Source organism: Spea bombifrons, chromosome 3, assembly GCF_027358695.1.
Source record: "Spea bombifrons isolate aSpeBom1 chromosome 3, aSpeBom1.2.pri, whole genome shotgun sequence".
Taxonomy (NCBI): Eukaryota; Metazoa; Chordata; class Amphibia; order Anura; family Pelobatidae; genus Spea; species Spea bombifrons.
Window position 1 is genome coordinate 38,396,811 of NC_071089.1, and position 25,448 is coordinate 38,422,258.

The following is a 25,448-nucleotide window of genomic DNA, read 5'->3' on the forward strand; positions in this document are numbered from 1 at the left end:
GCAAATTATAGAAAATGTTTATTCTCCAAAGGGTTTAAACTTGGCTGCAAGAATTAACACTTAAGATACCCTCAGATAACGTATAAAAGAGTAACTGGTACAGAACGGCCCCCATACACAAACAGGCAACAATGCAAACTGACTTGTTTACGGAACAGGCAGACCAATACACAAATTGTACTCTTGAGTTGTTGCTTTTATTACATATTAAAGACATTTTTGTGTGTCTCACCAAGGACTTACAATATGAACAGAAGGGAGACAAAATCTAACAGAGTACAATAAAACGGTGCACGTTAATTTACTTTGTTTTCATTGATTATCATTGTGGAATAGCATCAACTCAGAAGACCATATTTTTTTTCATTCAGATGTTCAATTGTGAGCTTAATGATATATATAGCTCTTCAATGACCCACAGATTATTTTCGGTACAAAAACAAATATGTCATGTATCTGTATCTACTTGCTGATACCACTTGTCAGTAGTACACTTTTTATTTTTAAAATGTACTCTTTCTTTAAAATAAGTCTTGCTGTGATAAAATCATCTAGAAGGCATAAGTTCATAAACATCAACCAAAGAGCCTTCTAAAAACAGTATTAAGTATTTTTTGAGTATTTATGTCTCAGGAGGTTGACGGGAGACATCAGACAATAATGTCGAGACAATTGTCCTGACAGACTGAGACTGTCACATCCCCGTCTAGTAACGAACCTGGGAATTTCATTCGGTTATATGCCATGTAATTTAAATGCCATTCACATGGCCAATCTCAACTGGTTCAAGCTACAGGAATTTGGTTTGAAAGGAGCAATTCCTCAATTTCAACAAATATTCTTTTAAACCAATTTTCCATATAAAATAAATGATTTTCAAATATTATTTGAAAATACACTATTTTGCAGGAGTGGCCATGTAGTAAACAGCAGGGCACTTATTTTTTATGCAAGAAAAATTATAAAAACAATAGGTTTTAAATATGATGTATTAAAAGTGCCAGTATGAACAAGTCAGTTGAGCAAGTATTATATACCGTATTTAAAATGTAGCCAAGCGTCATCGTGGGAGAGGTAATTCACCAAGATGCACATCGCTCAATGCGGGTCTATATGCAAAACATTAGGAGATTACTGGGATCATTGTTCAGGGATACAGAGTAAATCAACGCCGGCAGAATAGATAATTTGAATAAAAAATAATGTTTAAAAAGAAAAAATATTTTTTTCATTATTGCTTAAAAGTTTAATGCCTGATCCTGCATCTCACTCAGCAATGCACTGCAACAATATTTACCATGTCAAAGGGAAAGGTCTCTATCTCTACTCACATCGCCTTTACTACTGTCCTGGCTGTTTGTAGTAAGACATTTTTACCATGATCAAAATAGTTACCCACCCAAAACAATACAAAATGAGCATTTCTTATTTTTTTAAACCATATTAATATAAGAAAAATGAACATAAACGGTCCTGCTCATATTTGAATGTTATTGTTAAATCATTATTATTACATTCTCATTGTTCGTTATAGTTTTTTTTTTTTTTTTATTCTAATAAGTAATGTCAGGCAAAATAGTACAAAAAGGAACTTGAGGGCTTGCAGCTTGTGCAGTGTCAATCATCATCCAAAGTCTGGCATTCGTTCAACCTCCACAATTCAAACTAGTGCTTATCATTTGGGCAAGTTTCCAAATCTCTGCAGTGCCAGAGAACAGAAATAAAAACGGCTTTGTGAGCAGAGCACAAGGGTAAGTTTGTTGAACAAACAACATATAGACTCTGAATTGATGATTGCAAGCTTCCATAACATTGTTAGCATACCTAATTACACATCATTGGTGGGCGGCAAGGATCAATGGCTATTTTATGCACAACGATAAAATTAATAATGAAGCATCATTTTGGATGGCAGTTCAGGATGATCTACTGTGACCACTTCAGGTCCTGCTTGCTATTCCAAACAATCAATTTAATCTTGGGATAACACCATAATTGATTTCTAGAATGTTCTGTGCTGTAACATTGTACATTTATCTAATACAAACTTTTCAGCAAGTACAATAAATTCCATCTACAAACGGCGGCCATGTGTTTCTCACCCATTTCAGTCCATGTTCCTGGAGGTGCAGTGGGATGACGAGAGATCTAATCCCCCCTTCACTACCACCCAAGACATCACTCCTCTTCTTTACTACAGATGCCCATCCAAACTACAATGGAAAGGACATGGGCTTAGTGAGCCCATCTTTAGGGGACCCCAATACCAGTATCTTTAACTTGTATTGTAGTTTTGTATTATTGTTTTCGTGTGGGACATCTTAGACCCTGCCTTTTTACTCAGTATCTTTAACTGCCTACTTACCAAGCATGGTGTGGGTATGAATCAATAATTCTAATGGCAATATAGAATTTCACAGCAGATACAAACAAATTCAGTCTATTTAATCATTAGTCTCTTACTTGATTCAGGATAGCCATATGCTTATCCTTCTACTATTTCTGCTGGGAGGCTGTTCTGCTTCCTACCATCCTCTCGGTGAAAGTAAAAATGAATGAATTACACGATAGAAAACAGGCACATAAATATATTTTCAACTACGATCAATAAAGCTGTATTAAAGACTTAAAGATATGCCAAAAGTCAGGAGCTGTCACTGATAACATTTCTTCCAGGATGGAGTGAAGAAACAGGCCGCTGATCATATTAAGTAAATAAAAATGCTTTATGGTATTTCAGACTCATATAAAAGTAAATCGTGCACACAGATATTCTGTCCAAGTGCGTTTAACGGTGGTAATGTGCCATAATTTGATTCACGGCCAGCAAACTCTGCTATTAACCGTTCCATCCTTGTCTAATCCTTTCCCGGAGGTAAAATACATTGTGTATAATAGTTTGTGTAGAAAATATTTAAATAAATTAGATTTTTTTTCACACAAGTACATTTTTTTTCTCTTTTTCTTCTTCCTAAAAGGTCAAACCCATTTTTTTTTCAGGCAAATAATTATACAGCACTAACCTTGTGCAACTGTGCCTGAATACCACAAGAAAAAAAGGAAAAGCATTTAAAAGAAAAAAGAAAAGCAAGCAGCCCTTAACAAACAAGACCAACATGGGTTGAAATAAAGATGTTTGCAAGCTGGGGATTTAAACTACCTCTTTAATTCTCAATGTGCCTGCTTTTTTTATTATTATCAGCTCCATTATTTTGGATTTATTTTCCAGGGTACTGAAAAGAATCGCTAATGACGCTAGAAAGTAAACCTTAGCCGTTGATGCCCGCCAATTACGCTGGAAGGTGGCCTAGCACTATTACAGTTTTCGCAGGAAGAGGTGAACGTTACTCAAAACACAATGGTGGGGGTGATCTGTTATTTGCAGTAGAGACAAAGAAGCTGCTGAAATGTTTTCCTACACATCATTTAAAATAATAAAGTTCTTTTCTTCTCTTCAAATAAAAGTAGCCAAATCGCCAGCAGTGTTTCTGTTGAATGCCAAGTGAGCAATTTGGGAACCTAACCTCACCCCTTCCAGGCACAAATTCTGAATGATCATACTCAAGATAAATTTATCAGTGATACAATTATTATTATTATAAAGTACAATATAAATGTAAAGTGCTTCCCCAATATTTTAACCGTTTTGAATATGCTTTTGGGATGCAACAGTGTCTCTGCTTTTGCGTTAAACACACGGTGCTTTGAAACTATACCATAAACCAGCCTTGGAGAAGTCAACATTACACATTTTGTACATGATGTTCCTTGGCATGTTCTCAAATTTATTTTTAATAAAACATATCAAGTCACAATTGGGACACTGAAGACAGTAGAACAAATACGTGCTCAGTAAGGCATAAGTATAGGGAAATACTGACTAAACACAGATACTTCCAAATGATATAATTCTACATGGTTCTACATGCCAAATGACATAATTCAATTTGAGGAGTGATAAAACGTCTGTTTCACCTGTGATTGTTACATCTGCACTATTTAACCTTTAGTGAAAACAGTATATGCGAGACTTGCATTAAGATATCAAGGTTTTTGAATAAGGTGAATATGGCAAAAATATACCTGTGCTACATGACAATTAGCAGTTCCCATGAGAAAAAATATGAACATGTTTTGTTTATGTTTTCAGGGAAGGGTTTGAACATTCAACAGGATCTGATAAATCCGTCAGAGTAGATGGAACAGCATCTTTTCTTTTAAAAGAGACAATTCTTTAAACAGTTTAATAAAGGGGAACAAAAAACTAAATGTGTGCTAAAAAGAAAATACATGATGCCTTTGCTTAATTTTTCAAGCATAACTAATCACATTATTAATCTTGCCCATGCACTGTAAGTGTATCTTCAGGTGGTACATCAGCCTTGAAACCATGAAGTCTATGAAATTATGTGGCCACATACTTTGATGAAAGAAAATCTTATCGGTGGCTTAGATTGTCAGCCTAAACTGATGGGGACCAAATGTTTGAAATTCAATACACGTCTAAGATTCCATTCACTGTAAGATAAAGGGGCAATCAGACAGCTCTAATGCGTGCTAACACATACAAATAGAAGAAGCTTAGGTAAAATCTTCACTGCTTTCTCTGGTTAATCACCCTATTAGTTCATGCGCTCTGCCTGAAAGGGACAGCGATTCCTAACTTGAAAAACAAATGACTTGTTTAAAACATACAAACCCCTAGCAGAGATTCCCTGCCAGGCATAGAAACCCCCACCTAGGCTGTAACAAGGGCTGACAGCCAGCGTGATGCAAACACGTAAGTAGGATTCATCACTCCAACAACTGTGCCTAACAAGCCCCTGCGGCGTGCACTCCGTTTCCTCGCTACTGGATGGGGAGGACCAGCAACAGGCAGGCACGTTTTCTTAACATGCAACAAATTCATCCAGCTCCAGTTTTAAAATTCAAATTGGGCAGCCTGCAGAGAGGCTGATAAGCTTGGTGCTGGAGCATAAAGTCAACACCAGCCTTAAGATCATCCGCAGGTAGATTAAGTTTAATGAAGTAAAAGAAATAAATATTGTCTTAGGGGTGAGCAAATCCATCTCTGCCAAGACACAGAGCTGATGGTAAATACCCGCTGTGGATATATATATATATATATATATATATATATATATATATTATATATACACACACACGATTTACATGGTTGTGCTTAGCACACGCGTACATCCATGCCACAAAACACATTTCCACTTACATCCTCTGACCTTTTGTAAAACTAAAAGGCATTTACTTCAATGTGTCTCGGGGCAAAATGACCTCCTGCAGATGTTATTACAATAGCTCACACATCCTGTATAATCTTGACTGAATATTTAGATTTCTAGGAATGTGCCGTAGGAACACACACCCCGGGGAACGTAAACATGCATATAATAGGCATATGGTTCTCCTGAATCTAAGACGAGATCAAGCACTGATTAAGGTTTGAGTCCGAACAAATTATGTTTCTGTGTTTCAATAGGCGAGGAGACCAACGAAATCTCACTATGCAAAAGGGTTAAACATCTACCAAAGGATCTTAAACAGGCTGTATGGAAAACAGAATGTTTTAGGTCTGACTAATTCAGATGAAAGGGTAATAAAAGTTTGTAGGACATGATTACACATGAACAATTCACCAAACAACAAAGACACAATGTTCAGCCTTTCAGATAATTTCACAAAAGCACCTTAAGAGCATGTGAATACAAGCATGTGCAAGTGGTGTTGGAGCATGAAATGGCAGCAAAACATAATAGAGATACATCAACTGAAAATGATTGAAGTATTCCTGCATCACAAATGCACACAGGGCTACCCAGGACCACAGATGGTAACCAAACTCACCTTGATGTGGCATTTCAGTTTCTTTGGGCATGCAAGTATCTTCTCCAATGTGTTAAAATTACCTGCAAGACAACTTGCAACCTTGTCCTGAACTATGACTTGAAGGAAGTAAATATATTGTAACCCAACTCCCAAATGTCTCAACTTCATTATAAGTGGGTCTTTCAAACCCACCTTACAAGCTTTCTCTGATTCAAGTATTTATATGTAGTGTACACAAATGATATATTGTTAAATCTTGAGTTTAACTAACAATCTACAGCTATTAAAGAAACACACATCCAATAAAACTTTGGAATTGGTTTAACCCATTAAAATTATTATATAAATATATATTATATGACAAATATATGCATACATACATTTATAACACGCAAACCTTAATCCCTTGGTCTCGTCTTTGATTTAGGACAGCCATATGCTTACACCATTAAATTAGTATCCTTATTAAATTCTCTTAATGCATTCATTTCTTCCACTTACCAATATATTTATGTACATACACTCACAGCACTGCCCAAATCTTTGACTTTTCAATAACTTTGTGGTAGGTCTACCTAGAACTGATGCTGCTTTAAAGGCAAAGGGTGGTCACACCAAATATTGAGTTGATTTAGATTTTTCTTGTGTTCATTCGCTTTGCAATTTGTTAAATAACATTAACAGGTCTATGTTTAACACATTTTTACTTTACAACATTTTTTCACACTTGCCTAAACTAATTTATATAAACACACACCAGTATATATTTATATGATGAGGAAAACTTTAATTAAATGCTACACCTACCAGCTTTCATTTCTCCTTTTTAGAACCATATCATGTAATTGCATCCGAAGGGAACACGTTCCTCTCTTAGACCATGTAAATAAATGAGTGAGGTTCCTTTCAGGGAATGTTGGCATGTGAATATTCTCTCTGTTTAGCATTCTATAGTGGTTTTACATGCTGAAGTGTGATTGTAGAGGTGTATGCCTCTCCAGAAGGGAGCCCTGTATCAGCTGCTAAGTGTCACGTAAACACATAAATATGCATGCTGAATATTGCAAAGCTCCATTGTAAACATCATGGTAATATGTGCAAGTCAAGCGTGACCTAGCAGGAAAAAAGTAACAAATTGCTGAATAGTGCTCTGGCCCAAGATAATAAATGTACATGGGTACACAATCACTTTTGCCAGCCAAGATGGATTGGTGCAGAGGGCAGATATAATGTTTATATTCCAAGAATATTAAAATGTTTTTGCCATCAGCTAGAAATAATTTTGACAGGGAAAATATTAGATGTCTTTATCTGGGAACTAAGGAAACTTGTATTTATCAACTGAGGGCAAATGACAGAAGGCAGAAGACAGAAGTTTTTGCTACTATATTAACACGTGTATCTCAAAGCAGCAGCACCACCTATAGAGTGTGTTTCCTGTATTCCCCAGCCCTTGGCACGTTTATAATGCAAGACGCTTTGGCTCGGTCCTAGAGGATTCTGGGAAGAGATGCGCCCATTGACATGAGTCACCTGGCTGAACTCCCAATGAAACAATATGTGGTGACAGACCTTCAAACACAGGTGCATGAAGCTATAGACATTTCATGTCAGCCAGCCAATTTAAATATGACTGAAGTACTTACTCAAAAGATCAGGGGCACTGGGCCCAACCCTCAAATGTAACCAGCTCATCACTAGGATATACAAACAAACTTGCACGAAAATTAATGTGGTTAGACTATTATGGTGTGCCATGGCAGATGAATGACAGACCGAAGAACAAAGAACAATTCTGCTTAGTGTGTGTGTGTGTGTGTGTGTGTGTGTGTGTGTGTGTGTGTGTGTGTGTGTGTATATATATATATATATATATGTGCATGTGTGTAAACACAACTCTATATTGACTTAAGATGCGGGCTACATAAAACAATCTCTGTGAAGTAAATAATTCACACCCATATAAGGGTAGGTTTTTTCCTTCGGTTTTGATTTACCTGTTGTGAAACTTTATGACATGGGAATTTTGGACACTCATCTAAACCACATGCAATATCCCATTTTCAAGAATAGCGATAAAGTATATTACACAAGAAACATCAAGAAATATTCTTGAGAATTATTTTAAACTTTTTATATTAACCTAAATCTCTATGTCAACCAATGATTACCGTTCCACATTCAGCGTGGACAAGGAGTGTTCCCCATGCCACCAGCATCCTTAATTGTTATTGAGCAGAGCTGTGAAATATGATTTGTAAATGAATAATAATTGTAATGTTGAAGTTGCCACTTAGCGATGCTTTGCAGTGGAGAATTAAAGTAACCTGTAAGATGAAGAATGACAAACACTTTCAAGCCCTCAGTAAGCATCTAAACATGTTATTTGTATAGCATGGTCATGTAGTCTTACCACTCAGCTATTCTTCTTTAAAGCGAGTCTCCTCTGGAAACTATGCCCCTCTTCCAGAGATATAATCAAATGCACACTCCAGCCATGGTACGCACTTTAATGCATTTGCCCCTTTCCCTAAATCACAATGGTAATCTGATCTGGCAATGGTGAGACTTGAGTGGCATGCACTGGATAATTGTAGCATTATATGAAAGGGTCAATAGGCAAGGTGAGGCACACAAATAATACAATTACAGACTCAGTGCTGATTACTCCCCTAATGACTTTTGCTATGTCCTTAGTCCTGCAATCTATGGAAGCAGTAAAAGGCAGCATCCCATTAATCAGACAAACGGGCAGCCCTGGCTCCTTGATCTTTGGTGCAGAACAAGTTGTCTCAACCTTCAAGTGACTAACCTAATTAATCGCTACTGATTAAACAAAGAAAATTCAATGTTTTATTTAACCTGTTCTCCTACTGGAGACGGTGCCACTGAAGCAGCCAAGCTTTAGACATTTACTTAAATTATGACAATTCAACTGAATGATTACAATCACTTCAAGTGAAAAAAAGAGAAAATGCTGGCTCGATGCAACGGTTAAACTGTATTATGTATAGAAACAAATTCTTTACTACTGTTTAACGTTCTATAACTAGAAGAAATAGAGGTTCTAGTAAATGTAAAATGTAGGCCACATAAAAGCTGGGGAAACCTCAGGAATCCTAATGAGGATAAAGGCATTGATGCATATAGACGGCGCGGGGATTCAGATCTGACACTCACAATTAATTACAATAGTCAAAATTGATGTTATGTCAAAAGACATATACTCTAACAGCCTTCAGTCACTGCTAACACGTTCCTCTCATTCTTAAGCAGATAAATCATCAAGAGAGCACATTTGACTAATATGCTTGTGTAGTCCATTGCCAACTTGTACTCCTGCATCAAATCATGATTTACCAAGAGCTACAGGCCAAAATTACTTGGCTCAAATTATTTTCCTTTTCTTACTGAATTGCGAGATGACAAAAAGCAAAGGCCATCAAAAGGAAATGGCTTCAAAAGCCTCAGGTAACAAAAGTAATTTTCAGCTTTTTGACACCACTGTTTCAAAGCCATTAAAACATGGAGACACCAGGCACAACAGACGCTCAATCCTCCTGCTGGCCTTCAAAGTCTTGGTCACATCACCCTACTGTTTTATTCACATACACTGAAAACTGTCACACAGTCAACACATTTTTTTATTATGAAAAAAAATATTGTTGGTTTCTACTTTATTATTCTAATTCTACATTACAGCATCAATGAGGTCGTAAAAGGCAACTGCATGCTACCTTTGGATCTACAATTATGTTAATTTGATTACTAGCTATAACAAATATAACTAATCTTCACTGAAACCTTAAAATGGCCCAACTTGAAGATTTCCCAAAGTCACATGGAGTTTAAAGGTGTTACCCATATTGGATTGATCATAAGCTGCCCTCAACTTGATAATATTAGGAAGAAGCAGGAAATATTTGCTGTTAGTTATATAATGAATAAATGTGAAATTACACCTGGGTTAGACAGTACATAATGATGTATGTGAATGTTGCAACAGGCTCAACAGTCTTGCTTCATTTGTTGATAGGCACTACAACATGTATTCCCAAATGGACCACAAAAATGTAAAAGGACCACGTAGATATCGTATAAATATGTATTTAAGGATTCATTGGCACTAACATCTTCTTCCAGGTAATCAGAGCAGCAGTACTTCGGATGTTAGGGCCCAGAATAGAATCACTACTTCGGATCATCACACTCTAAGTTGAATTCAACACTTAATTGAATTTCTGATGGATTTTAGAGTAGAGTTGGGCAAGGCACTCTAGAGTCTAAAACATAGGAGGCAGATAAGAACCCATTCAGCCCATCTAGACTGCCTATCTTTCCTGATGTAGAGACTTAGACCTTAATCAGCCCTTGGTCTTGTTTCAGATTCCATAATGAGATATATCTGCAGAGTCAAGTATAAAATGGTGACTTAAAAATGTAAGTGGCAGAGTATGGGTTTTCCTGGGCTCAGCCACTGGATAGGAGACATGTCATATGGACAGGGTTACTTAGGGAATGGTGTGTTGATCCAGAGAATAGTGGGCAAAGTCAGGGTAGCGCATGAAATATCCATTAATATTTGGTTTCACTGATATTATGAGAATCCAAGGTAAGTAATTCAATTATGCATCATTAAGTATTACAAGTTTACTTAGTGATACAATTTTTATAGTATTTAAGAAAAGGCATTTACTAAAAGGTATGCGGAATATATTTATATATATCAATCAGAAAAATTGTTTACAATGAAACCTATGTGAAATACTAAAATTACATTTCTAAATGTTGGATGCCTTTGAAAGAGCAACACATATAACAGAGCTCACAAATTAAAATTATAATGTAAATATCCTATGTGGACAATATAAAGATGTAGTTTAACTTAGACAAAAACAGTTGTAATTTGAAGTGTGATAAACCTTGGCAGGTCTGTAACATTAATCTTTCCTTATGAGGGTTTTTTTTTTTTTTTTTAGATTGTACAGCGCCTATCAGCACCTACTTCCGTGTCACATAATTGTGATCCTGGCAAAGAATTATGAATGAGGAAATCTTACGTGATTATTATTCTCAATATTTTTTTGTTTTCAATGCTACAATCAAAAAAGTAGGTGCAAATTTGCACGATTATTCTGCCCCATTTATTCCTATAATAATGAATCTGATTCAGGTGAGATAAGTGTGAAAATGAGCAGGACATGGGTAAACAGGCATACCCACTTGTACGTTGTGATGCCATTAAAGAAAAAATATCGGCACATTATGGGAAGTATAGCCTTAATCAGCTGTTCTGTGATGCTCAGTCAACTAGATCATGATTACCTTTCCCCTGTTCTTATTCAGTACTGAAGAGAAAAAAAAAAGTTATTTTCAAAAATGAATAATAAAGTTGAATTCACTCGTATGGAAAACGTACCAGCGGTTTAGACAAACATGAGTAATTGCTTGTAAACAGCTTTATGAAAGACACAAATCTGGAAATTACTCATTTAAACAGTGTAGAAATTTAAGCAAAATCAAGAAGTGACATGTAATTACGTATATCAAATTGAGCACAACATAATGGGGCCCATTAGTGCATTGCTAATCTGGTATTCAAAAAAAAAAAAACTGCTTTCCTAGTACATTTTAATAATCTTTTTGGTACTTTCTCATGAACCAGGGTCATTTACAACATAAATTAGACTTTTTGTGAAGAAATTGGTTGCATGCTAAAAAAGAAAAATGCATGCTAATAACAGTTTAATGTCTAATATGACAGCAGAACTGTGCTACGTGAGATAGTAAAGTCTAAACTACGAAATCAGGCATGGTGTCAGGATTTCGGCTCAAAATACCTTCAGTTTACCTGTATACCAACAAGATTTAAGGGATGCTCAAGCCATCATCTAAACTTTAATGTATCTGATAAGTCACCTTTAAAATGCATCATAACATAATAAATACCAATAATAGATAAAGACGTTTAAAACCTATTTGTGATCACTACTTCTGCTGTATTTAAGTCCATGTAGTAATGGAATAGTCAATTGGCCAGACTAAATGGGCCAAATGGCTCTTATCTGCTGTCACTTTCTATGTTTCTATGTCAACATAATAACCGGTATTAGGAGTGGTCGAAAAGCTTATACTAAGAATATTTGTTTCTCCTTGCATTTTGTAACAGCTCTGTGGAAATAAATATAAAAGTGGCAATACAAGAACAGAAGCCGCTTCCATGACACGTAGAAAATTTGATACCTATATATAAATTTCATGGGTACTTGTTTATGTGTCAAGTATCACATTTTGAGCAGTAAATGCTAATACGGTGTGGGTTATACCATTTGAGCATTATGTTATATTTTATTCTTGCAGCTTAATAACAAGTTTGGAAAAATGTTGTGCGCCTCGCATATACCAGCAACAGACCTTACCTGCTTTGCATAAAAGAAGAAAACCAAGTGACACGTCGAGCATTAATCAAATATTACTTAGCATAAGTGAGATGAAAGAAGGCAGAAGCCGTATAATTACACATGCAGAAATGAAAGTACCAATAATTCAGAAGCAAGTGACGGCACTGCCATACTTCACACTCTTAAAATGAAATCTTCTGCATAACACTTCAAGTCGTATCCCACCATTTTCGTTTTATTTGCAGTAATGTTTAAAGACAAGTTTCTAAAACTTGTTTTTTCGGATATAAAAATGTTCTAGTTTTTCAACCAAACATGCTGAGTCCATATTATACTACCTGCAGTCAACAACAAATTGGGAAGTCTGAATAATGAAAGTCTATAGAGGACTAATGCTAACCTATGGGATTGTATACAGCACTATATTTTAGGCTCAATACTTAGCCTTTAACTACTTGAGACAATCTTTTTGCTCTCCATCACTTAAGATAAGAGCACGCCTTGTCAAATAGTTTATGCTCAGTCATGTTCTGTGAATATTTACACATATTAGTTTTTCAACTAGGGAAGGTCATTAATAATCCAGTTGTATCATGGGGTTTAAAATATCCAAAGGTTTGCTTTCTTGACTACAAACCTATGATTTGGCAGAACTCTAAGGGTTAACAGAAGGGGAAGAAAAACCCTTATGAGTCCAAGGTCTGTGTTTTGGTTAATCTAGATGAAACATTAACAGAGGTTTAGGAAGTGGAATGCCAAGCCTCGGCCAATCATAAGTCACTGGCGAGAAATACAAGCCTAAGGGCTGATAGCCATTGATAACTATTCCGTCTGATTGATAACCATCTAACCCAACAGTAAAAATCAATAGGTGCAGCTCTATTCCTCACTCTGATGAAGTTGTGACCAAGGGGAAAGATCCAAAAAAATAGCAAATAAATAAACCTAAATAATCCAAAAACAATCCTATATTATCCTGAAAACAAATTCTCGTGAACATTAACACATGGTAAATAATGTGTAGGCAGGCAGAACAATATACAGGTACACACCGGGTCTGCAAGCAATGATGACGCCTCTATTGAAAAACAGAGTGCATTGAATTTCAAATGGGATAAAAAACCTTGCGCTAGCACAATCTAAATATATTAAAGTTCTGGGGATGGTGAACTGTTGACCCCCTCAGCTTTGGCGATATTAAAAAACTCAGAGGAGGCCCCAGCGGGTACAGAAGTGCATTAGAAATGGGACAAAGCTTAACTCACAATGGCACAGACTAAAAGAAAAAAGTTTGCTAACCAGACAGGTTCCAGACAAAGCTAATGTTATTCTCACTGGAGGCACCAAAGGAAATTGTTGCTTCCTGCAGAAAGATGGTGCGTCAGCGGCAGGAAATAATTGTACAGAAGTATACAGCAATAGGAAAAGGCTTGTGCTTCTTCAGGTACTTTTTTTATTTTAATACACAGTTTATAACATTTGAAAACCGCATAGTGAAAATGCTTTAAAGCTCTTAAAAAGACAGCTGGAGTTTGATATTTAAGCATAAATGCTCATAAAAAACATCTAGGTGCATAATAGCAACAATTATTATAGCAATTAGCGTTAAAGCGGTAGTATCATGAGGCCGGAGATTGTCTATTTTTTTAGGATGAAAACATTGTGTCAATAAAATATTAGCTCTTATTAATTACATTTTGTATTTTTTTTCTGTGCAGTCTTTAGCATAGATATTTTTATTTGTATTACTTTACCACAGTTACAACTGACACTATAATTTTAGATGTAACCCAAAGTTACAGGTCCCCAAGACCATTGTAAGAACAACTCAACAATGGATAATCAAATAAATTAAACATAAATGAAGTGAGGATGCTTTAAAAACTGTTGGCTCTTACCCCTGTGGCATTAACATGCAGCTATCGCTAGACAAAGTGCCATAACCAAGAAAATAGTTATTTAGTTCTTAAAATGACACTGGGTGAAGACATTATACGCTAGATTGTTAATTAAGACCAGAGCCGGCCTTAGGTGTTCTGGCGCCCTGTGCGGACTACTCGTCTGGCGCCCCCCCATCCCAAAAAAAGAAAGGAATCAAAACTTGTAACAAAACCCCAATCACTATATACTACGCCAAACATTGATGTGGTGTAGGCCTACCACTTCATTGTCTGGCTTAGTAGTAGGGATGCAACGAAACGAATTCTGGACTGAAACCAAAAGTGCAGCATTTACCTGGCCGAAACCGAATATGACCCCCCCACACACCATAACACATAACAAAACAATTAAATAACAATATTTATATTTATATATATATATATATATATATATATATATATATATATATATATATATATATATATATATGATTAACAGCAATCACATTCTTATCATGCCCGCAGATTCCAGGACGTACTCGTAGACTACTTGGCATGATAGGAGTATGATTGCCCTATGTACCCCGTCTCACTCCATTCTCCCTATCTACCCCCTCCTAACTATCTACCCCCTCCCTCTTTGAAGTTCACTTACCTTTCAGAAGTCCTGCGGTGAGGGTGCAAGGCCTCTGCCTCCCAGCTCTGCCACTGTATGGAACAGTATAGAGTGATGGGAGTTATGATGTACTTTAGAGCATAATTATATAATGAAAAATACATTGGAAATGGTACAGCATAACACCCATCACTCTCACACCCTTACCAATCCACACACATACACCAATCCACACATATACACCAATCCACACATATATACCAATCCACACACATACACCAATCCACACACATACACCAATCCACACACATACACCAATCCACTCCACACATATACACCAATCCACGCATATACACCAATCCACTCCACACACACATACCAATCCACACATATACACCAATCCACACATATACCAATCCACACATATACCAATCCACACATATACCAATCCACACATATATACCAATCCACACGCATACCAATCCACACGCATACCAATCCACACACGTATACACCAATCCACACATATATACCAATCCACACGCATACCAATCCACACATATACACCAATCCACACATATACACCAATCCACACACATACACCAAACCACACATATATACTAATCCACACATATACCAAACCACACATATATACCAAACCACACATATATACCAAACCACACATATACACCAATCCACTCTCACTGTCACTCTATGCTTTCCTACCTTTCCTCTTTCAGTTTCTTTGCCTCCTCTTCGCTCTTCTTCTTAGTTCTTCTGTCTTCTCTTCTTCCGGGTCAGAGGGCACGGAGACCGGTGGGCGCGGCTTCAGTGCTGTGCGCCGGGATCTGACAGCAAACCCCGGCGCACAGCAGCTGTTGCCGCGGGGATCACAAGGGAGCGGTATCGGAGGTCTGTTAAAGACCTCCGATACTGCTCCCTTGCGAGCCTGCTCCTCCAGCGGCGGACATTACTGTCCGTCTCTGGAGGGGTGCCGGGTGCCCCCATACTGGCGGCAGCGGACCCCGCGGCGGCAGTGGCGTCGGACCGCGCTGCGGCAGACCCCGCGGCGGCGCCCCCTGGAGTGTGGCGCCCTGTGCGGTCGCACAGGTCGCACACCCCAAAGGCCGGCCCTGATTAAGACCAGTGAAATTTTAACATTTAAGAAACTACAAACAAATATACATACACATATATACATACACACTATCATTTAAATATTTGAGGTCACTTAGCTGTTTTCATGGAAAACAGGGACATTTCTAGCTGTGTATCATAACTGCAAAAGGTTTTCTAAACTTAAACTTGGATTGGAACATAAGAGTGATGGTTGCTGAAGATATTCCATTACAAACCAGCTGTTTCCACAGTCATTAACAATATCATTAATATCTACACTATATTTCTGATCAATTTTATGTTATGTTAATGGTCAAAATTTGCTTCATTTTCAAAATGATGGAAAGTGACCCCAAACTTTTGAATGTCAGTGTGCGTATGTGTATATCTATATATCTATCTATCTCAATCTCTATCTCTATCTATCTATCTCGATCTCTATATATAGACATATATATGGGACAGGGAAAGCAAAAACAAACAAAATATAGGGGGGGGGCTAGAGAGAAGGAGCTCATTATTTTGTTTAGCTTATGACTTTCTTTCTTACTTCTTTGGAGAATTTCCATACTGTGCGTAATTTAAATGCTGCATAGTGCCACATTTAATTGTCAGTTCAATGATGTGACCTGACAAAACAAGTATTTGAAGTACTGCTTAGCATCGCTGCTTAGATGAAGACAGCCACGCTCCACTCAGAAATTCAAATGCCAATTCCACTTAAAAAAATCTTCATGTGTGTGCACGTGTGTGTGTTTGCTTGAGACTGGCTGACCCTCAGATGTCAAGTTATCTTTTGATAATTCAGCTCCTACATTCTGATTACTGTATAGAATAGATTTAAAAAAAGTCACACACTTACTGGAAAACTATAAAGCTTTGTTAGGTCCTTCCATATATATATATCAACCATTATGTTAAAGAGCAAATATTGATTTGGGCACACATTACCCCCTGGATCCATGTACTACTGTATGTACATAACAGCTTAATGTTTTCCATATGTGAACACATTTACTTCAAGGACATGCCCTGTCTCGTAAAATTTAGTTATGCTTTTTACGGGATTTTGTGCTTACATATAATTGTTTAAAGATGACCAACCAAAATATACAGAACAGCCATCAAGTATAGTAAAGTCAGTAAGGTTGTTAAACCAAGTTTCTGGAAGTGTTAATGTTCCCATTTAATTAGATACATCTTTATCATCATAGCAAAATCATCAGAAAATTGACAAAAACCAAAAGAAAAACACGACAAAAAGCTGTGCTCAGTTTATGTGATGAGGCATAAATGACAAGAACCCCATATGAGCATAATGCATATCCATAAACACAAGATTAAGGCATAGTGCTAAAATAAACTGGTAACTATATAAAATAATTTTAGTGCTCCTAAATAAAATGGTATACACTACATTACTGTAGGTATATGGATAACTAATCATCACCTCTATATGAGCTTGTTGGAAATCCCATTCCAAAACCATGTATTAATATGGAATTTACCCCCCCCACACACACGGCTATAACCTCCTCGACCCTCCCAGGAAGGCTTTCTGCAAGATCTTGGGAGTGTGTCTGAGGGAATTTGTGCCCACTCAGCCAAAACAGTATTTGGGAGGTCAGGCACTTGAGCTGGATGAGCTCACGATTGATGTTCAACTTGATCTCAAAGGTGTTAAGGGTTAAGGTCTAGGCTCTGTGCAGGTCACTCAAGTCCATCCACATCTATCTTGCCAAACCTAGCCCAAACCCTGAAGAACTGCGGCAGACCAATATCCCTCCTCCAGCCACTATGCATTCCGGTAGGTAATGTTTTCCTGGCATCCGTTTAACCCCAATTTGTCCTGCTCTGTAAGTTTGTGTGGTCTAACGCTTTATAGCTGAGCTGGTAATACTCGTAGATGCTTAGCTCTTAGAACAGGGCACATCTAGTAGGACAGATATTTCACAAACTGACTTGTGTCAATTGTGGCATCCTATGACAGCGTCATGTTTAAAGGCACCTCAACATAATAAATTAGGAGGGGTGTCCACATACCTTTGGTGATACAGTGTGTGTTTATAAATATACCCATACATATATACATATATACATATATACACATATACCGAATACAGCCTCTTAAAGAAGCAAATAATCAAACTGATTAGAAAAGAAACTCAGATCATTAGTGATTTAAGTTGTAACCTCTATCATGTTGATTAGTATTGTTTCAGACCTGATGAAGGGAGGATAACTCTCGAAAGCTTGTCTTTTTAATATTATGTTAGTCCAATAAAAAAGGTATCACCGCATACTATTTTTTGACATCGTGTCTACTGGACTAATACGGCTTCACCCTTTTACATTATATATATATATATATATATATATACACGCATACAAATTGTGTGTAAGAACTAATCACTAACAGCTTACGTAATAGTCAAGGAGTACCATAATCTTCAAGCAAACAACTCTCAAGTAGTATAGGCTTCTAAGGTTCAAAATATGACACAGGATTTTAGTGCAAGAAAATAAAATCTGCAACGTAGAATTTGCAATACAAACCCACTGATCAAATGCATCCATAATCACCAGACGTTAATCATTACAACAAAGAGAACATTTTATATGAGTTTCTATTTAATTTATTCCCATCTGTGTTCTTCTGACTTTGGCAGATGACAAGTACGAAAGGGTGTAATTAGTACACAACTAGTGATCGAAGGAAACAGGGCAAATTACTAATCAGCAAAAGCACAATAACGGTAATATGCAATATACTACATAGAATCAACCCATTCAAATCACTCTATGCAATTTAACCTATTTAAGGCTCCTTGCAGTTTTTCTCATAGACATTCCTCTGTATTTATTATTTTCTACTCAATATAGAATTAGTAATAATATCCAGAGGGGTAAACCGGCTTAGGCTGACTAGGCCTAAGGCAACAACCAGGAGGAGGCGCATACTGCCCTGGCAGGTGATCAGCGGACCTGAGAATTTGATCCCGAGTTTTGATGTGAGTTGTAGCTTACCAAGGTCTCTGGGCCACACTCTTCTTTATCTGGGGTGAAAGGTGTGTTTAGCCATGCCCACTGTCTGCCCAATTGCCCTCCCATTCCCAACGCATGTAATGCTCTCTGTGGCATTACTCTTGCCACTGCATGTCACAACTTGACCTGCCCTTCATATGATCATATAATCATACCCCTCACATTGCTAGCATTACCCTTGTTCATGTGAGCCTTGTCTACTCACAAAGCAACTACATCAGAAGAGCCTGGCAGCCTACTTTGGAACGTTTCCAGATATGGTGATGAGGCTCCCTAGTGCACTGTGGTCAGTGGGCCAGCTACAATTTAATAATCATACCACTCAATCAGCCCATTTACACTATGAATGCCACAGATGTAGGTTCTAGGGATTGACTGGGGATGATGCAGGCAGCTGCAATGCACCACTGCATATTTTTGTTTTTCACCTACCTGCACACTTGGTCCTTGTAATAAGTGGAGGACCAGGTTGTCCCGTGCCACCTTCTCCTGGCCTTGTTAGAAGAACCCGAATCTCATACTCCGTATCAGGATCTAAATGCCAAAGCTTATAGGTGGGAGCATTCACTGCATGGGTTTCTGTCCATGTACCACTGGTCATCCTGTATTCCACCTCTTTCAATATGATGGGACCATCACCGATGATAGAGTTGGCATTTAGCTGAATCAGCAAGTATGTAGGACCAACACCAAGGAGTTGTGGTGGAGCAATTGGTCGAGGTGGCTCTGTAAAGGGAAAAAATATACATTCAATATATATTCAAATGTTAAAGTGGAAGGACAGTTACAGCTTGTGCTGACACAATAGAATAAGAACGCAATTAGAACTCAAATGCTACTAAGCCTTTCAAAGGACATGCATATTTTCATAGTACTGCTATATAGTTACGTGACAATTGGTTCAGAAGCCAATTGCTAAATAAAATCGCAATATAAAAAATGTTTTCTGCAATATGAAGACCCTTTTTTACCTTCTGTAGAAAAACTGCGAAAAATACGAGTAACTGTAACGATGGCTGACTGTTACAGGCCAGATGGCCACATACTCAAGGTGTTGTAACATATGCCAGAATCATGAATTTAGGTGGCACATTCATCAAAAAAAATGTATCTGTTATATAATCCACCCTAGCCAGAGGTTTCTCAACGTGTTCCAAGGTTACAAAATGAAAAAGTCAGACGACTGTCGGTAATTTGTTGTCATCCGAACTTTCATTATTTATTTATTTAAATTGCCTTGAGCTGCAACATTTGGGTTTCAGAAGTACTTGCTTGTACCTCCTGCCTGCTAATCCTAATCAAAATGTATTTGATTGGAACAAAAATCATATAAATCCAGGGATATCATTTAACTGTGTTTGGCCTGATACATCACTGCATAACACACACACACACACACACACACACACACACATTACTAAACAGTGGAGCACTTCCAAGTGTTATACAGTGAAGAGGTTTGCCAAACTCACACAAAGGTTAGTATGTGTGTTGAGCGAAAGTACTATAGCTTGTACAGGGACAGGCATCATATCATGCACCCGACCAAAACTTTCTACAATAGTGTGTTCATCGGCCAAAGCAAACATTCTGGGAAAAGAAAAAATCTCAAGCAGTTTTGGCTGCAGGGAACCTTTATTTTAAGAGCACAAACTGCCATTTCGGTTTGGCTGCTAAAACAACGAGGTATATTTTAAAAGAAAATGAGGGAAGAGGGAGACGTTAAAATTTTAATTTAACTTTATATTTAAAAAAAAAAAAAAAAAAAAAAAAAATCACCTTTACTGCATATCATTGAGAGACAATCTAAAAATAACTAAATCCACAGAATAATATGAAAGGGGCAGAACAGACTTCTTGTCTTCTTGCCAGATGGCTGAAACATTCACTTATTTGCTTCAATTAATTAGTATACATCAGTAAATGGTGCACAAGATGGAATAATTTCCCCCTAAAAGCAGTACATTTCTCCATGTACGCAGTTAAGAAATATGATTTTAAATAAATACATGCAACTTGCAAGTTAAAGAAACTTAATGTTTATCAAACAGGGTGGAATTAAAGTGACACAAAGAGGGTAATAGACGTCCATGGATACACTCCTGCAATATCATAACCCCCCAACACTTAAGGTGTTTTTTCGGATCACTGCTACACAGGCTATATGTATTCCCCAAGAACTTATCAAATATGTAAAAATATTTATGGGCAGATGGGAAGAACTACGGGCAGCCAAAAGAATTTGGAAACTGCTACATCCGGTTCTTGCTTTCAGAGGTCTGTATTTCTAAGCAAGACTTGTGTGGGTAATAAACCACAATGGTACATGTAACAAGAGCCACAGTATGCCACCTATGATGGTACTGAAAGACCAAACTGAGCGCTGCAGTGTAATAGGGAAGCTAAACTAAAACCCAATGTAAAAACAAATTGTAACTGTGGAATGCTTGGAAATACTGGATAACATAAGCATGATGGATGGGAGTTACAGTAATGTTAAAAATAAGAGGGGGCTGGCAAACTTTTTGGAGAAAATTCATTGAGTGATAATACTCCTAAAACTCCTAGCTATACATTTTCATAATTATACTCTAAAATCATTGAGGCATGCATTTTAAACATTTGTATGTAAATATTTAATGTGACAAACATTACGGTATGCAGTTTGTCTTCGAGATGTACGAAAGTATATGATGGCACATAGAAATGTGTGATGACCACAGAAAGTATGACAAGTTCTTCCAAAGCGTCTCTCTTTAGGAAGAGTCCCACTTTGGGACCCAAATGCCTCATTTCTCTTTCTTCCCCTTGCAACATTTAGTGTGTATGAAAGTACTATGTTGTACAGCCCTACAATTCTCATTTCACACATACAAACTGTGCTTAACCCCTTCGTGGCAATGGCTGATTTTAACATTTCAGCGGTGCTTGTGTTTAGCTGTAATTTTCTTCTCACTCATTTATTGAACCCTCGCCAACAAGATATTTTTCAGTTATGTGCCTGGCATGTCAATTGCCGTAAAGGGTTTAAAAAATACATAAGGAAGTCTTACCTTACATAACTAGCTACCAAACTGCTTTTTCACCCAATTGTCTTCTTTATCTGGGAAGGGAAATTACTTGACCACACCCACTACTGCCTCTCTGCACACATCCCTCCCATTCTCCACCCACTACAGACTAGCCCCTCCCCTGTACAAAGCTACCCCCCCCCAAAGGGCTCTGGGTAACCTATGCTGGGGAGTTCCAAACAAGTTTTACCTCCATGAATGCTTTAGGATTATAGAAAACCATAGTGGAGGTAACACACATTACCTCATTAGCATGTGCAGGTTGAGGGGGAAAAAAGGCAGTAGCATTTTTATAAGCACCCTCCTGTCCCTATAAATTATGTATGCAGTTTAATCAGTTAGCAATTTAACTAGTAATTGTTCTTTACAACACAGACACACACAATACATATTTATATGTCAGAGAGATTAGTATACACCAAAAACTCCCTCAGGTTGAACAGGTTTCATCTTGAATCCTAAACGATCAGTTCGGAGTTTCTAATATCATTTAATAAGTGCCATATGTTATTTTAGCCTGCCAATGTGTACAGGCAATAAAAAGGATTCTGCGTTATTGGGATAACATTGTAATCTTATAATGTATTGGGAGAGCTATAATTTGTATATGATTGCGCTACCAAATAATTCTTAGAAGTATTATACAGAGCATATATACATAATATTTAAATGACAGCCATGACAGAAAAACTTGCAGTTTAAAGTGGATATGTCACATTCGCCAAATCCTACCTTTCACAGTTCGGTACACTAAATAAACCCAGGCGATATTTTTTAGAGATCAAAATAAGCAATATATATGTATTAGAAACCCACTTTACATGTATGCCATGGGAACAGCCATAATAATTTACTGTTCTTATGACGTGTAATTTCTCCTTCCCATTATTACTGCTTTACTTTGGCAACTGAATGGATTTAAATATACATGAAATATACATACATTTATATATATATATATATATATACACACATATATATATATACACACATACATATATACATACACACACACACATATATACTGGTACACTAACAGGAAATTAAATGCTAAATATTGACATTTTACTGTATTAATTGATCACCAGGATTGTTACATTGCTGAAATGTTTTGTTTAGAAAACACATTTGTTTTCTAAAGGTTCATATCTAGCTATATTATCTGTAATCTGATTCAAGTTATCCTGTTACAATTCCCACCGCTCATTAACCACGTCACTCCATCACGCAAAAGGATTACACCGATATGCATACACATGCACTACAATATTTCATTAAAGTAGTTAGTTGTACTTTTTATGCAGTTGTTTGGAAAGATTTAACAAATGATTTCTAATTCTTTATGCATCATACATTTCACAAACCACAGACACATTCATGTATATTGTGTTACCACCTTCTAGTTATCAGGTGTTGAGTACCTTTTTGACACTACAAATGTAATCACATGAAAAATCCGTTTTCAAAAAAAATTCTTAGAATAATTCAAATTTTCACATATGTTTTCAGACAGCTTCATATTAGTCATGTGTATGTGTTCTAGCTCTGTTCTTAGCCCACTCTACTAGACAAACACCATGCTGCTTATTGCATGGCATTGTGGTAAACAATAGAATGACTCAGTCTTCACCACCCAGATGGCTCCTCTGACTAAGGAATGGAATGGGAACAGAAATTTGCTGTATCTCTTTAAGGCTAGTGGCTGATTTATGCAGCTGCACACTATACTTCTATTTCAGCCGATGTTACCGCATATAGAAGCGCAGCAAGCGTCGCCTGAGCAACAAAAACGTACTTACTCCAGACACCGAAAATATGCAAATGTTAAAAGCCAAGGGAGGAAAACCTACTATGGCACCAATAAAGCATATTTTATATTACTTTTAATCTAACTTCAATTAACTACTGAAGATAGAATCTCCACTTATTAGAGGAATCTTAAAAATAAATAAATAAAATCTGATTTGCCCTTTTTGAGACCGATAGTTTGACAACAGATTACAGGAAGAGATAAATGGGGTCGCATCTATTCTCTGGCGCTACAGAGGTTAACTAGGAAGTTATCCTTTTGAACTGTACATCTACGCACACACAACATCTCTCCACTATAATGCTGGTGGAAGCATTTAATCTTTGTGACATGCCACTTGCAGACTGCTTGAATTGCTGAAACTGGAATTATTTCACATCAGAAACTGCTAACTTCTGCATGCTGAATTTCCTACCCTATGCATCACTGTGGCATTTTGTTCACCTTGATTCAAAACACTGAGACCATCATTTTATCTCCTTCAAGTAATAAGTAAAATTGGGGACTGACTTTAGCAGACTGTACAGAGGGCTTGTTAAACGGGTAGCAGTGCATATACCTAAGCATACATACAGCGTGCAGTGATCAGATATTAGGTCATTTGATCCTTTATGTGCCAGAGGGATGAGTAAACTGTCCTATGCTACTGACTTCTGATGAGTTACTGACATGGCCAATAGTCATACCTGGGAACTCTCAGGGTTTGAACGCCAAGTCTAAGAGTTTTTGCCCTAGTCTCAAAGAAAAGGGGCAGATCCTCAGGGTCACAGAGTGCGGAGCTGACTCTTATTCTACATGGCTGTGATGATATAGAAGACTTCTAATTGGGGCTTTTGATACCAGTATGTGATGGTTGATTTCCCTAATTAAATGCAGGTGATTTCATGAAGTGTATCTTTAAATAATAAGTCAAGGTTCCTGTGAGAGCCGGTATTGGAGCCATTTGGTTAATACATTTCACGAATCACTACATAGAATCTTCACTATAAGGTATTACAGGGTTAATATAAAGTCTCAGGGTCATCTCATTTAGACAGTTCCAAGGTATGCCAATAGTGTTTTCTAGGGCGGTCTATGATTTAATTACTAACTTGAATTCTATGGTAAGAGAAATTGGTGGTGGTGGTGGTAGTGTTAGCAATCTAGGCCATTTATATAATTGTGTCAACACTGACAATTGAGAACTCTTGGTAAGGGACATATCCGCAAAGAACTGCATGTAATGCTCAAGCATATCTACGTATCTAATATATGACAGTCCCACCCTATTAAAGATTAGTCAATGCCAAGGGAATTTTACCAGTCTTGGTCAATTAGAATAGTGGATATGGGTTTGGAGGTGGCATATTACTTTTTCTAGTCATTAGGTCAAGAAATAATGCTGTTTGGGTAAAAGTACACCAAAGAGTTCATGAGAGCACACAATGAATCAATTTAAAGAGTTACAAAAACTCATTAGTAGTATGTTGCTTTCATGAAAACCTGTAACTGTCCAAGTGAGCTCTGTATCATGTCAATACAAAACCTCCTAAATCTGACAAGCTATTTTTTCCCCTTTAGTCCAAAGTCAACAACTTTGGTCATAACATCCCTTAAAGACTCAGGACGCACATGGCTATTTTCTTGATAACAAAAGCGCCTGAAGATACACAAATATCAGCAAAC

At 37.2% G+C, this 25,448-nt stretch overlaps 1 protein-coding gene across 13 annotated transcripts in view; it reads right to left on the reverse strand.

The window, feature by feature from the left end:
• PTPRK (protein tyrosine phosphatase receptor type K) overlaps positions 1 to 25,448 on the reverse strand; it is a 250,435-nt gene that overhangs the window by 92,994 nt on the left and 131,993 nt on the right. For all 13 annotated transcript variants that reach the window (XM_053460702.1, XM_053460704.1, XM_053460707.1 and 10 more), the window contains exon 7: positions 19,335 to 19,628. In XM_053460702.1, coding sequence (XP_053316677.1) covers positions 19,335 to 19,628 — 294 coding nt within the window. The remainder of the gene's footprint in view (positions 1 to 19,334; positions 19,629 to 25,448) is intronic.